The 12667-nt window shown below is 36.0% G+C and overlaps 1 protein-coding gene and 1 long non-coding RNA gene across 4 annotated transcripts in view; both read left to right on the top strand.

Moving 5' to 3' along the window:
- The window catches only part of LOC119467968, a 16104-nt gene extending 13739 nt beyond the window's left edge, over window positions 1-2365 (top strand). Inside the window, exons 4-5 of the long non-coding RNA XR_005196602.1 lie at window positions 2118-2124; window positions 2356-2365. This is a non-coding gene — a long non-coding RNA (uncharacterized LOC119467968). The remainder of the gene's footprint in view (window positions 1-2117; window positions 2125-2355) is intronic.
- The window catches only part of MAP4K5 (mitogen-activated protein kinase kinase kinase kinase 5), a 114643-nt gene that overhangs the window by 39166 nt on the left and 62810 nt on the right, over window positions 1-12667 (top strand). For all 3 annotated transcript variants that reach the window (XM_017506742.2, XM_037730770.1, XM_037730771.1), the window contains 3 exons: window positions 6328-6418; window positions 6863-6927; window positions 9781-9836. In XM_017506742.2, the coding sequence (XP_017362231.1) occupies window positions 6328-6418; window positions 6863-6927; window positions 9781-9836 (212 nt within the window). The remainder of the gene's footprint in view (window positions 1-6327; window positions 6419-6862; window positions 6928-9780; window positions 9837-12667) is intronic.

Here is a 12667-nt window from a genome sequence, read left to right as displayed (position 1 = left end):
GAGAGTCTCCTGCCTCAGCCTTCTGAGTAGCTGGGATTAGAGGCATGTGCCACCACACCCGGCTAATTTTGTATTTTTAGTAGGGGTAGGGTTTCTCCATGTTGGTCAGGCTGGTCTCAAACTACTGACCTCAGGTGATCCACCTACCTTGGCCTCCCAAAGTGCTGAGATTACAGGCATGAGCCACCACACCTGGCCATCTACTCTTTTTTTTACTACGTTTTTACAGTGTTTTGAGTGTGGCATTAATATTATGTCTAACTTGATCCTATTTTGATGCCCTGATGGTAGCAGAAACAAGTGGTGGCTAACACTGGCATTGGATAATTGTATTCAAAGCTACGAAACTGGGAGCAAAGACCAGCCCCCCAAAGTGACCCCAGATACTAAGGCTGTATTTTTATACAGTAGCTTGTTTAGGGGGTTAGCTGCCCACTCCAGTTAAAAATTGTAGTTTAGGGTTGCAATGTACTGCTAGACAGGAAGTGGCTTAGGAACAAGGGACAGTAGAATTTGTCTATCAGAAAACTTGGCTTTCAGGATCTGGTACTTGCTACACTTAATTAGCAAATATGTCTCTTAATGTCAGCCGTGAAACACCATGTTGGAGGCTATGATCATTGCTCTTGTGGTCACTGAATGTGCTTAACTTAAACAGTAATACAGTGGTTTTTCAAAAAAATTTAAAGCACAAATCCCCAATGTTAAACTAATATCTGCATGTTATAAATAATATCTGCATTTCTCAGTTAAAGTGCAGTGGCGTGATCTCAGCTCACTGCAGCCTGTGCCTCCCAGGTTCAAGCAATTCTCCTGCCTCAGCCTCCTGAGTAGGTGGGATTATAGGCACCCACTACCATGCCCAACCCAGCTAATTTTTGTATTTTTAGTAGAGATGGGTTTCACTGTATTGGCCAGGCTGATAACGAACTCCTAACCTCGTGATCCACCCGCCATAGCTATCTTCCAAGGCTCAAGTTAGTTTTAGGAGCTTTTAATAATTTAATTATCATTTTAATTAGGACTAGTTCCAATGTCAAGTGTCTTAGATGCAGAGCTACCATTTGGCTTCACATATTTTCCCTTTCTGGCTGCTGAAGGGCGTCATTTTTTTTCCTAGGCGTATCAGGCTGAGTTCCCTTACATACACACACACACACACACACACATACACACACACACCCTCACACACGCACATGCACATGCACACGCAGACCCCCGTGCATTCTTGAGGAGCCCAAGGAAATAAGCATCTCTCCTCAGTAATTCCCATTTACGTCTGTGGTTTGGTAAAACCTGCAAGTACCCTTAGAGAGAGGAGGAAAAAAACCTGTATTTCAATCTCAGGTGGATTTCTCTCTTTGCTGTATAAGGACATACTCAGCAGCCAGGTTTTCAGTAAGACATCTCTACGAACCTTAACTATAGTCATTTATGGAGTTTTAATATTTCACTGTTAGTGTGATTCTGTTGGTAACTGACAGCTGACCAAGTCTCCATGGTTCACATTTTCAAAAGATCAAAAGTTAGACATAATATTAATGGCACACTCAAAACACTGTAAAAACATAGTAAAAAAAAGAGTAGATGGCCAGGTGTGGTGGCTCATGCCTGTAATCTCAGCACTTTGGGAGGCCAAGGTAGGCGGATCACCTGAGGTCGGTAGTTCGAGACCAACCTGACCAACATGAAGAAACCCCTCCCACCTTAGCTCATGCCAGGCTGTGGATTAGTTCTTTTCAAGTTGGTTGTTAACCCTAGTACCTTCAGCTAGTAGAAGGTCACATGGCACAAACCGTGCCATGGGTGGAGGTAAATTTTGTTAGGAGGACTATGAGCAGACTGGCAGTGATTAGTCCTTTAGAATAAAGTGTCATTAACACAAACAGTAAAGTCCGGAAGAAAAATTGGTTTTTAAGAGAAGATATTGGTACTTTAGGGCATATTAAATGTAAGGTGCTAGCAAGATATTCAGATGGAAATAATAGGTACATAGTCAAAACTGAAGATAAGATAAGGGGCTCTGTGGATCTCAGCTAGTCTCATGCTTACCTTGCCAGGGTGTGAAGAATAAAATTTCTCTTCTTTAAGCAAATACCTTTTTATTTTTGAGACAGGCTCTCTGTTGCCCAGTCTGAAGTGCAATGGTGTGATTATACCTCACTGCAACCTCAAACTCTTGGACTCAAGTAGTCCTCCCACCTCAGTCTCCTGAGTAGCTGAGACTGCAAGTGCATGCCACTATGCCTAGCTTATTATTGTGTGTAAAGAAGAGGCCTCTCTGTGTTGCCCAGGCTGGTAAGCAGCAGGACTGGAACATACAAGCCTAAGTTCTCTGAACCTAGTGGATTTTAGACCACATCTCAGTGGAAAGTAATATTAATTTGGCATATCACCCAATTAAAAGAATAAAATCAGCTATCCAAATTTCAGATTATTTTTATGAGGCTGATGTAGGCCATCAAAAAATAGCTCCATCTGTGATAACTGTATTTAGCTTTTCTTCCTCAGGATAAACTACAAAAGTATTACCTTTGTGTAAGTTTCTTCCATGGTACAATTTCAGTTTACAGAAGATTTTACTCCCTTTTCACTAAAGTTTCAAATAATATAATAGTGAAGCAGATATATGAAGAATATACCCAGAGCCAGAGTTAAAACATCTGAGTTTTTGATAACCTGTGCTTGTGAATTCTTGCTTCCACCTACAGCTTTAAAACGTTGTTGCTTACTCTCACCAAGACCTCACCTTCCCTGGTAAAAACCTCATGTAACTGCTGCTGGGAACACAGTTGTGAGGTGGAACTCAGAACTTATTTTCCCCCAAGAGGTAGTAGTTTGTTACTAATAATATTAATTCAGCCATATTATTGACTTTTACAGGTCAGTTTAAGAATTTACACACGACTGAGAAGTTAGGCACCATATGTGAAGCTACTCCTGTGAGAAAATCTGTTCTAAGTCCCAGACTTAACTGAAGAATTTTTCAGCACAGCTCAGATATAAGGCTTCTATGCACATTTAAAAGTGAGTAGGTAGAAGCCAAAGAATAACATACTGATATGGTTAGGCTTTGTGTCCCCACCCAAATCTCATCTTCAATTGTAATCCTCAGGTGCTGGAGGAGAGACCTGGGGGGAGGTAATTGGACCATGGGAGCAGTTTCCCCCATGCTGTTCTCGTGATAGTGAGTGAGTTCTCATGAAATCTGATGGTTTTATAAGTGTCTGACAGTTCCTCCTACACACATACTCTGTTGCCTGCCATCATATAAGACTTGCCTGCTTCCCCTTCTGCCATGATTGTAAGTTTCCTTAGGCCTCCTCAGCCATGCAGAAGTGTAAGTCAATTAAAACTCTTTTCTTTATAAATTACCCAGTCTTGGGCAGTTGTGTATAGTGGTGTGAGAACGGACAGATACATATATATTAACAATATATATGAGCTGTTTCACTCTTCTTTCCTTTATAATTCATATTTTTTCAAACATAAAAGATGGGCTAGAATTTAGCCAGTTTGAGGGAAATTAGCATGCATAAAGAAGTTTTCACACTATAATGGAAAACGCTCAAATGGAGGAGTGATGTAAAAGAAGAATTGGTATTCTGGTGCCAGTGAGTGAACACAGAAAGCAGAGTCTTTCCTCTGCACCTAAGTAAGCAGACTTTCTACTGTCACCTTCAGGGCTTACTCGCTGCTTCTGCCTAAATTTATAATGAGGAACAGGAGATCATCTTCTATTTTGGATTATCTCCTTTGATCCTCTTTTATTGTCAAACCATTAAGAAGTGAATTTTCAATTGTAACAAGTTGCCATTTGCACACTTATGTTTAAGATGTATGTAACCATTTGTGTAATACATGTTTTCCTACTTTACAAATAAAAGCTAGATTATCTTTAAAGGTTTTCTCTCATTTATTCAGTTAAAAGATTGTGCCCTCATTTGGCTTCCCTAATCCTTTAAAATGGTTAATATGAAATTCTGTAACTGAACTATCAGTTAATGTTTACATGAAGTGACTGTTTAAAAAAACGTTCTGGCCGGGCGTGGTTGTGACTGTTTAAAAAAACGTTCTGACCGGGTGTGGTTGCTCACGCCTGTAATCCCAGCACTTTGGGAGGCCAAGGCGGGTGGATCACCTGAGTTGAGGAGTTCAAGACCAGACTGACCACCATGACAAAACCCCGTCTCTACTAGAAATACAAAAATTAGATGGGCGTGGTGTTGGGTGCCTGTAGTTACAGCTACTCAGGAGGCTGAGACAGGAGAATCGCTTGAACCCAGGAGGCAGAGGTTTCAGTGAGCCGAGATCACACCACTGCAGTCCTGCCTGGATGACAGAGCAAGACTCCATCTCAAAAAAAANCACCACTGCAGTCCTGCCTGGATGACAGAGCAAGACTCCATCTCAAAAAAAAAAAAAAAAAAAAACCTTCTAATGATTATAAATAAATGTGACATATTAATAAATTAAATATATGTTTAAACCACATCAGTAGTGATAGGTTCTTTAAAAGCTGTTAATGGCATGGCAAGGATATTTAAAACTGTATTTTGGCTTTGAACTGAAAAAGTTGAAAATATCTCTGACTTTATTTATTTATCTAAGACCTAATTTCTGAGTTTTTCTTCTTGGCTTTGTATGTTTTCCTAAGATGACTTCGAGTTAGAACCAGAGTCTGTCTGGACACCACTGAACTTTTTTTTAGTTGGGGGAAGAGGGCCTCACTATGTTGCCCACTGATTTTAAACTTGAAGCTGCTTTTCGAGAGACTACTGTAAAACTATATCTAATGAAAAATATCTTAGGCTGGGTGTGGTGGCTCACATCTGTAATTCCAGCACTTTGGGAGGCCAAAGTGGGCCTGATCACCTGAGGTCAGGAGTTTGAAACCTGCCTGGCCAACATGGGTAAAACCCCATCTCTACTAAAAATGCAAAATTAGCCAGGCATGGTGGCATGCACCTGTAGTCACATCTACCCGAGAGGCTGAGGCAGGAGAATTGCAGGAACCTGGGAGGCAGAGGTCACAATGAGCTGAGATCATGCCACTAAGCTCTAGCCTGGGCTACAGAGGCGAGATTCCATCTCAAAAAAAAAAAAAAAAAAGAAAGAAAAATATCTTACAGTGATATCCTAACAAGGAACACTATCATGTGTATCTTTCTCAGTTTTCAGCATAATGTTACTCTTACATTTATTCTGTGTCAAACGTGCTAAATGCCCTGTGTACATTACCTCTTTCTCACGATGTTCCTGATTATGCAACTGAGGGAATTGTGTAATCAGAAACATGAGGGAATAAGAATCTGTTAAAAAAAAAATGGCCAGCAACTTGATATTAATAAAATATTGGGCACGTTTGGAAAAGTGGTAGATAAGGAAGCAAAATAGGTAGAATGGATCCAGATCCCACTTATCAGATGTTAACTATGGCTCAGAAGAGTTAAGTTGCCTCAAATATTGAAAATAGGATTTGAATCCAGGAGTATCTAATCCAGTGCTCAGGCTCTTAATTTCTACATTATTCTGCCTTCACATAATACACATGTAATTATTTTATAAACTCATAAACTCCTTTTACTGAAATAAACACCATTTTCATGTAAAATGGAGTTTGATGGTAACAATACCATTCTAGGAATATTCCTATGTTAACCATAAAATTCCCAATACTTTATTGTAATATAGCGTTTTCTTTTTTTTTTTTTCCTCTTTCTTTTTGTTTTTTTGAGTTGAAGTCTCACCCTGTCACCCAGGCTAGAGTGCAGTGGCTTGATCTCAGCTCACTGCAACGTCTACCTCCTGGTTTCAAGTAGTTCTTCTGCCTCAGACTCCCAAGTAGCTGGGATTACAGGTGCCCACCACCACACCCGGCTAATTTTTGTGTTTTTAGTAGAGACGGAGTTTCACCTGGTGGCCAGGCAGGTCTCAAACTTCTGACCTCAAGTACCACTTGCCTCAGCCTCCCAAAGTGCTGGGATTATAGGCGTGAACCACTGCTCCCAGCCTAATGTAGCTTTTTCTGATGAACTCAAATGGGTCTATGATAGACTAATTGTAAAATACAAACCAAAAAGGAAGAAAGCAAAATTGCTTTTGAAATACTTTTTCTGTACATTAAAATAATATATATAATATCCTTTTTCACATATGTTATAAACCTATTTTCATGTCACAACACACTCTACTGTAATATATTTAACCATCCTTGCATTATTAAACCATACTATAATAAGCATATGTCTTTTGTAGAGTTTTCCTTCCCTCTTTCATATGTAGAAATTTTGAGTAACATGATAAACAACTTATTTTGTTTTTCAGGAGATGATTTTTCTTTGATTCAACAAGAAATATTTATGGTTAAAGAATGTAAACATTGTAACATCGTTGCCTACTTTGGGAGTTATCTTAGGTAAGAGAAAAAAAAATCCCTCTCTGTATTTTATGTACTCTTTGCTACTATACTGTCTCCCTTCCATGTAAGTGCTATTATATATGTATGTTTTTAAACACTGTTCAAAGTTCTAAATTGTCTAGGGTCTTCCCCTATTATATATTAATAATGACATTCCCATTTTTATAGTTATAGCTTATCTGGCAACTTAAATGAAACATTATAAGTGATTACAAGTAAGAATTTTAACTTATAAAACTGATCATATTCTAAACCACTTGAGATGGGAACAAAGCTGAAATTAATATGCTTTTCTGTATATTGAGGTGACAATGCATGGCAATTTCCTGTTGCACTTTGCAGTCCATCCTGAACCTTGGTTTGCTAAAGAGTGAGAGCCTTAGAGTATTTCAGTGATAGAGAATTACTAGCTAATATAATTTTCTTTCTTTTTTATATTAGTCGGGAAAAACTATGGATTTGTATGGAATACTGTGGTGGCGGATCACTTCAAGATATTTACCATGGTATGTTAATTTGACTTTACATTTTAAACAGACTTTGATTTTAATGATCGTTGTTTGGTATTTCCAGTTAACCACGGAAATTAACAGATTTACTATTTTTGCATTCTTTTGTTCCCGGAGCACTGCATAACAGAAATCTGTATTTATTTTTTAATTGATTAGTCAGTTAAACTTGCCTGAGCCTGAACTGAGAAGTGAAAAAGTATTTGTATAATCCAGATTTCACTCTTTAGATGTAATCTCTAAGAAAGTGTTTTATCTACAAATGAAACTTCCTAGATTTCCTTGTAAATAAAAATTGAAATGCAAAGGATAACTCACAGAAAGGAAGTTTATGTCTATGTTAATAACTTAACCTGCTAACCAGCAAAGCAATTTACTTGTTAATGTAATATTTTTGTATTAGTATATATTAGTTTCAAGTATTTTATTTACTATTCTATTAATTTAGGCAGTTTTCTGAGTTGAACATGATGTTACATTCCAGCTAGAAACTTTTAGTTTGGGCTCTACTGTTTAGCTTTTGTTTTGCTGCTGACACTTTCTTGAATTTCTAGAATTTATGAGACTAAACATAGATCTTTATAATTTTTCTTCTCCTTGTTTCACATGGATATGGGATAGTAAAATTCCCATTGCAACTATTCATTATATAATTCATTATGAAGAATTATGTGAAACATTTTTAACATTTGTATGCTTAAAAATTATAAATCTTTATATTGGAAACCTTATCAAATTTCAGTCATGCAGTTTACAAATGCAGCTACAATAGATATAAAAATAGAAGTGCTATTTCACTTCAAATGATATTTTATAACTTACAGAGCTCAGTTTTAAAAAGTCAATCAATAGACAGTGGTTAAATAAACTACTCTTCAACCTGCAATATGGAATACTGTACGACACTTAAAAAGGTGAAGTTACTTTATAATTATTGACCTGTGTATTTCTCTCTAAGGCTTGTTTTTAAATGGAAAAAGTTAATCGTGAAAGAATATATATAACATACTTGATCATATTTAGGCTTTTAAAAATTATATTTTTATAGGTATATATAATGTAAATGTATAGCAAAATGAAAGGATGCCTACCAGTTTAATAAGTCGTTACCAGAGGAGAGGGAAAGCAAAGCACAGAAGCAAAATTCTAAATTATAAAAATGTATCAACATAGTACTTAATTATCAATTTTTAAATGTAGTAATTATCTAATTTTGTCACAACAAATAGTCCATAACAAAAATTCTGACTGATGTCTAAACACTGATCCACTACCTCTTTATTAACAAAAATTTTTGACATCACATAAATGTTACAAATACAAAAATTATTATGATTTAGGCTATCTGTTATGCATATGGATTTAAAATTCTCTGTGCCACTGGGTTAAATTTTTTTTCTATGATTTTGTAAAGAATTGCTAACTTCTCATGCCTGTAATCCAAGCACCTGGGAGGCCAGGCAGGTGGATCACTTGAGGTCAGGAGTTTGAGACCAGCTTTGCCAACATGGTGAAACCCTATCTTTACTAAAAATACAAAAATTAGCTGGGCGTGGTGGCAGGCGCCTGTAATCCCAGCTATTTGGGAGGCTGAGGCAGGAAAATTGCTTGTATCTGGGAGGTGGAGGTTGCAGTGAGCCAAGATTGTGCCACTGCACTCCAGCCTGGGCAAGAGAGGAAGACTGTAAGTTAGTTAGTAAGTAAGTAAGTAAGTAAATAAGTAAGTAAATAAATAAATAAATGGAATTGCTCTCTTTTCTGTGAAAAGTTTTTATTCAGTAATTGTAATTTTTATCCATTCACATTTTTATAAAATGAGAGAACTCTTAAGACTGTATGGATAAAATCAAGCTATATAGCTTTTTTAAGTTTAAGGAATAGCTTTGAAACATTAATTTTAATTTTTTATGAAATTTGGCTTTCTTTTATTAAACCTGATATTTGTTGAATTAAATTGCAACTAAGTAGTACCCATCCCAGTAGTTAGTATACTAGATAGCATAACAATCAAGAACATCTACACTTATAATTAGATGTTGTTAAGAAAGTGACTTTTCTTCTTTTACTACTATTTACCAGGTTACCGAGAATCAAAATTTTGTGTTCCTGAATGGACATAGAGAGCCAGTGATTAAAATACAGAGTAGAATATTTCTTTAGGTGAAGAATACACATGACCACCTGACTTGGTTTCACTGTCAGTAGATACCACCCCAGATTTATTCTCATGCTGTTGAGAGGCATAATTCCAAAGCCTCTGGTTGAGTACTTGAAATAAGAATTTTATATTTCATATTAGAAAGAGATCTGGCTGCCAAAAGTGACATGGTTACCTTTTAAATTCTTAGATAAGGTACTGGATCAAGCCTCCCTGTTTTGATAGATATGGTAAACAATTATACTAAAGAAATAGTATCTTGATCTTTAAAAAAGTATATGGTGCCTTTTAATATATGGGAACAGTCAATCTCTTTATGGTTCTCTATTTCTCTATATAACTGTAATTAGTTATATATCTATTTCTTTATTTTTGAAAAATTGTTCAGGATTGCTTTCTATAGACCTTCCTATGATGCATACCACTATGCTTTACACATAAGTGCTTAATATTTTCAGGGACCAAAATTGTTACGGAGTTAAATCTTTTATTTTTAAAGTACATTTGAAAAAATTCTCAGTGTTACCCTTTTTTTTGTTTCTTGATGACAGAAATAGTATATGCTCACAGAAGAGAAGTTATCCAACTGTATATATAGAAGAAGTTTTATAATAGTTTGTCATTTTTTAAGTAGACTGTTTTTAATCTGTTAGGTTCAAATGTATAACAATGTGGGCTCTTTTTCTTTCTAGTTACTGGACCGCTATCAGAATTGCAAATAGCCTATGTATGCAGAGAAACTTTGCAGGTACTATATTTTCTTATGTAGTTAGAAAGGCAGTTTTAGATTGACAATTGATAACTATAATATGATAGTCTACCCTAAAGAGAAAGGGTAAAACAAAGTGATTTTTCTGTTAATCTTTTATAATTTTGTAAAACTAGTTATTTTTCTTTTGTGAATCATAAGAATTCATTTAAGTTGATGCTGACATATATAGTGATCATATGTGGAGTTCCACTTTGATGCTGATGCACACCATGATCATGTGAGGTAGTGTACTTTAGAGCACATGGCCCTCAGTTGTGAAAATTGGTTTTCAAGAATGAATCACCAAACCTCTCAATTGTAGCAAGTTGTCTAAGCATTCTCTTCAAGTTTATGGCCATAAAAGGAAGCTCTTCCACAATACATAAGGGCTTTTACTATTTCTCTTGAAATAAAATAAATTAGCACAGCATTAACCCAGGGTATTATATGAAAACCCTATTTCTATGTGATATTAACAAGTGTCATTGATAGCGGAATCCTTTTTTGTAAGTTTGGTTACCATTGCATTAAATAGGTTTCTTTACTTCAGGGCCTGTGAGAACTTTTAGTATGTTAAAATGGGTTATGAATATTCAATAGGATATAGATATAGATATTGGTATTTCTCCCAATTTATTTACTCAGCCCTGAAAGACTACTCATTGAGAAAATTAGGAATTAACAATTTTATACCTATTCTTTAGGAGGAGGGAATAAGTAGTAGTGATTGTGGCGTTTATTTTTGTAATTTACAACTGATAATTGTTAATCAATGCTTCTGTCCCTACGTTTCCTAGATTGTGTAGTTTGTTTAGAAATGAAATTGATAATCTAAGTGTTGTTCTTTCATATTTTGCAAAATGGGAGATTGAGTTTATCTAGTAAAAAGTTCTATTCAGTTTTGAAAGGTTGGTTCTCACATGCTTTAAAAGACATAATCACTGACAAATCTTACTGAGAGATAAATGAAAGTAATTTATCTAACACACACACACACACACACAGAGAGAGAGAGAGAGAGAGAGAGACATATATTTACAGAGATGTATAATATATATGTGTGTGTGTATTCCTGTAACGTTTGCATAACATAAAAATTACTTTATTGTATCTACATAAAATACAAACTTAATCATACACTCATAGCAGAATATTGAAAAATGCATTTTCTTTATAATTTCTAGAGTTCATTGTTTCCCTGAGTACTAAATAAAGTACTGAGTGGAGGTGAAAAACAAAAAAACAAACTTGGATTTGCTCTCTGACCGTGGTATATGACCGTGACCTTTTATATAGTTCTAAATCCCAAAATACAATCCTGTACTGCATAACATTTCCATCAACAATGGGCTACATATACAACAGTGGTCCCATAAGATTATAATGCTGTATTTGTCCTGTACCTTTTCTATGCTTAGATATGTTTAGATACACAGTAATAGCCATTGTGTTATACTTCCTGCAATATTAGTACAGTAATGTGCTGTGCAGGTTTGTAGTCTAGGAGCAATAGGGCTATACATACACGCTAGGTGTTAAGTGGGCTGTATGTATATATCAGCCATGTTTGTACAAGTACCCTCTATGATACTTGCATGACAAAACTGCCTAACAATGCATTTCTCATAATGTATCCCTGTTGTTAAGTGATGCATGACTATATAAAATGAGGCTTATTTGCAACAACATGGTTGGAACTGGTGGAGATCCTTAGGTTAAGTGAAATAAGCCAGGCTCAGAAAGACAAACATCACATGTTCTTACTTATTTGTGGGATCTAAAAATCAAAACAATGAACTCATGGACATAGTAGAAAGATGGTTACCAGAGGCTGAGAAGAGTTTTGATATGGTGGTGGGGATGTGGGGATAGTTAATTGGTACCCCCCCAAAGAAAAGAATGAGTAAGTCCTAGTATTTGATAACACAACAGGGTTACTATAGTCAATAGTAACAGAATTGTGTATTTTAATATAACCAAGAGTATCATTAGATTGCTTGTAACTCAAAGGGTGAATGCTTGAGGGAATGGATACCTCGTTCTCTGTGATGTGCTTATTTCACATTGCCTGCCTATACCAAGTAAATACCCCATAAATATATACCTACTATGTACCCACAAAAATTAAAAATACAGAAATTAAAAAAAGGAAAAAAACTAATATGAAGTTTAGGAAGGGAGTACCTCCAAGATTGTTTCCAATTTTAAAATTCTATTATGCAGATAAACTTCTACAGCTGGTTAAAATTGAGTAACAAGAAGTAGATTTACCATGCTATACAAAATAATCAACGTAGGTAAAATACATGAATCAGCGATTTTCAAGAAACTGAACATCAGGTAATGAAGGACAATGAGGCCTGAAAAATAGGAAATAAACCAAGGAAGCCATGTTATTGCCCCAGGTTATGGCCTAGGGAAAATTTCCAGGCCACAGCTGGGGAGAAAGAACCCAGGTAGGGTCCCAAGCCAGTTAGAGTATTTAAGGTAGAGTATTGGAGAGTACTTCAGAGTATTGGAGTATTTTTGAAAATTCAAAAATATACAGCACCCAACAAAGTAAAATTCACAATGTTGGGCATCTACTCAAAGATTACCAGACATGCAAAGAAGCATAATAAAATGAAAATTAGTAACAATAACACACACTGACAGAGATGCTAAAATTAGCCAACAAGAACATTAAAACAGTTTTAATAACTATGTTTAAGATGCTTAACAAGGCTGGGCATGGTGGCTCACACCTGTAATCCCAGCACTTTGGGAGGCCAAGGCTGGCATATCACGAGATCAGGAGTTCTAGACCAGCCTGGCCTATATGGTGAAAC

The sequence above is a fragment of the Cebus imitator genome, unplaced genomic scaffold, assembly GCF_001604975.1.
Source record: "Cebus imitator isolate Cc_AM_T3 unplaced genomic scaffold, Cebus_imitator-1.0 Scaffold358, whole genome shotgun sequence".
NCBI classification, from domain to species: domain Eukaryota; kingdom Metazoa; phylum Chordata; class Mammalia; order Primates; family Cebidae; genus Cebus; species Cebus imitator.
This window is presented reverse-complemented; position numbering and strand designations above follow the sequence as displayed.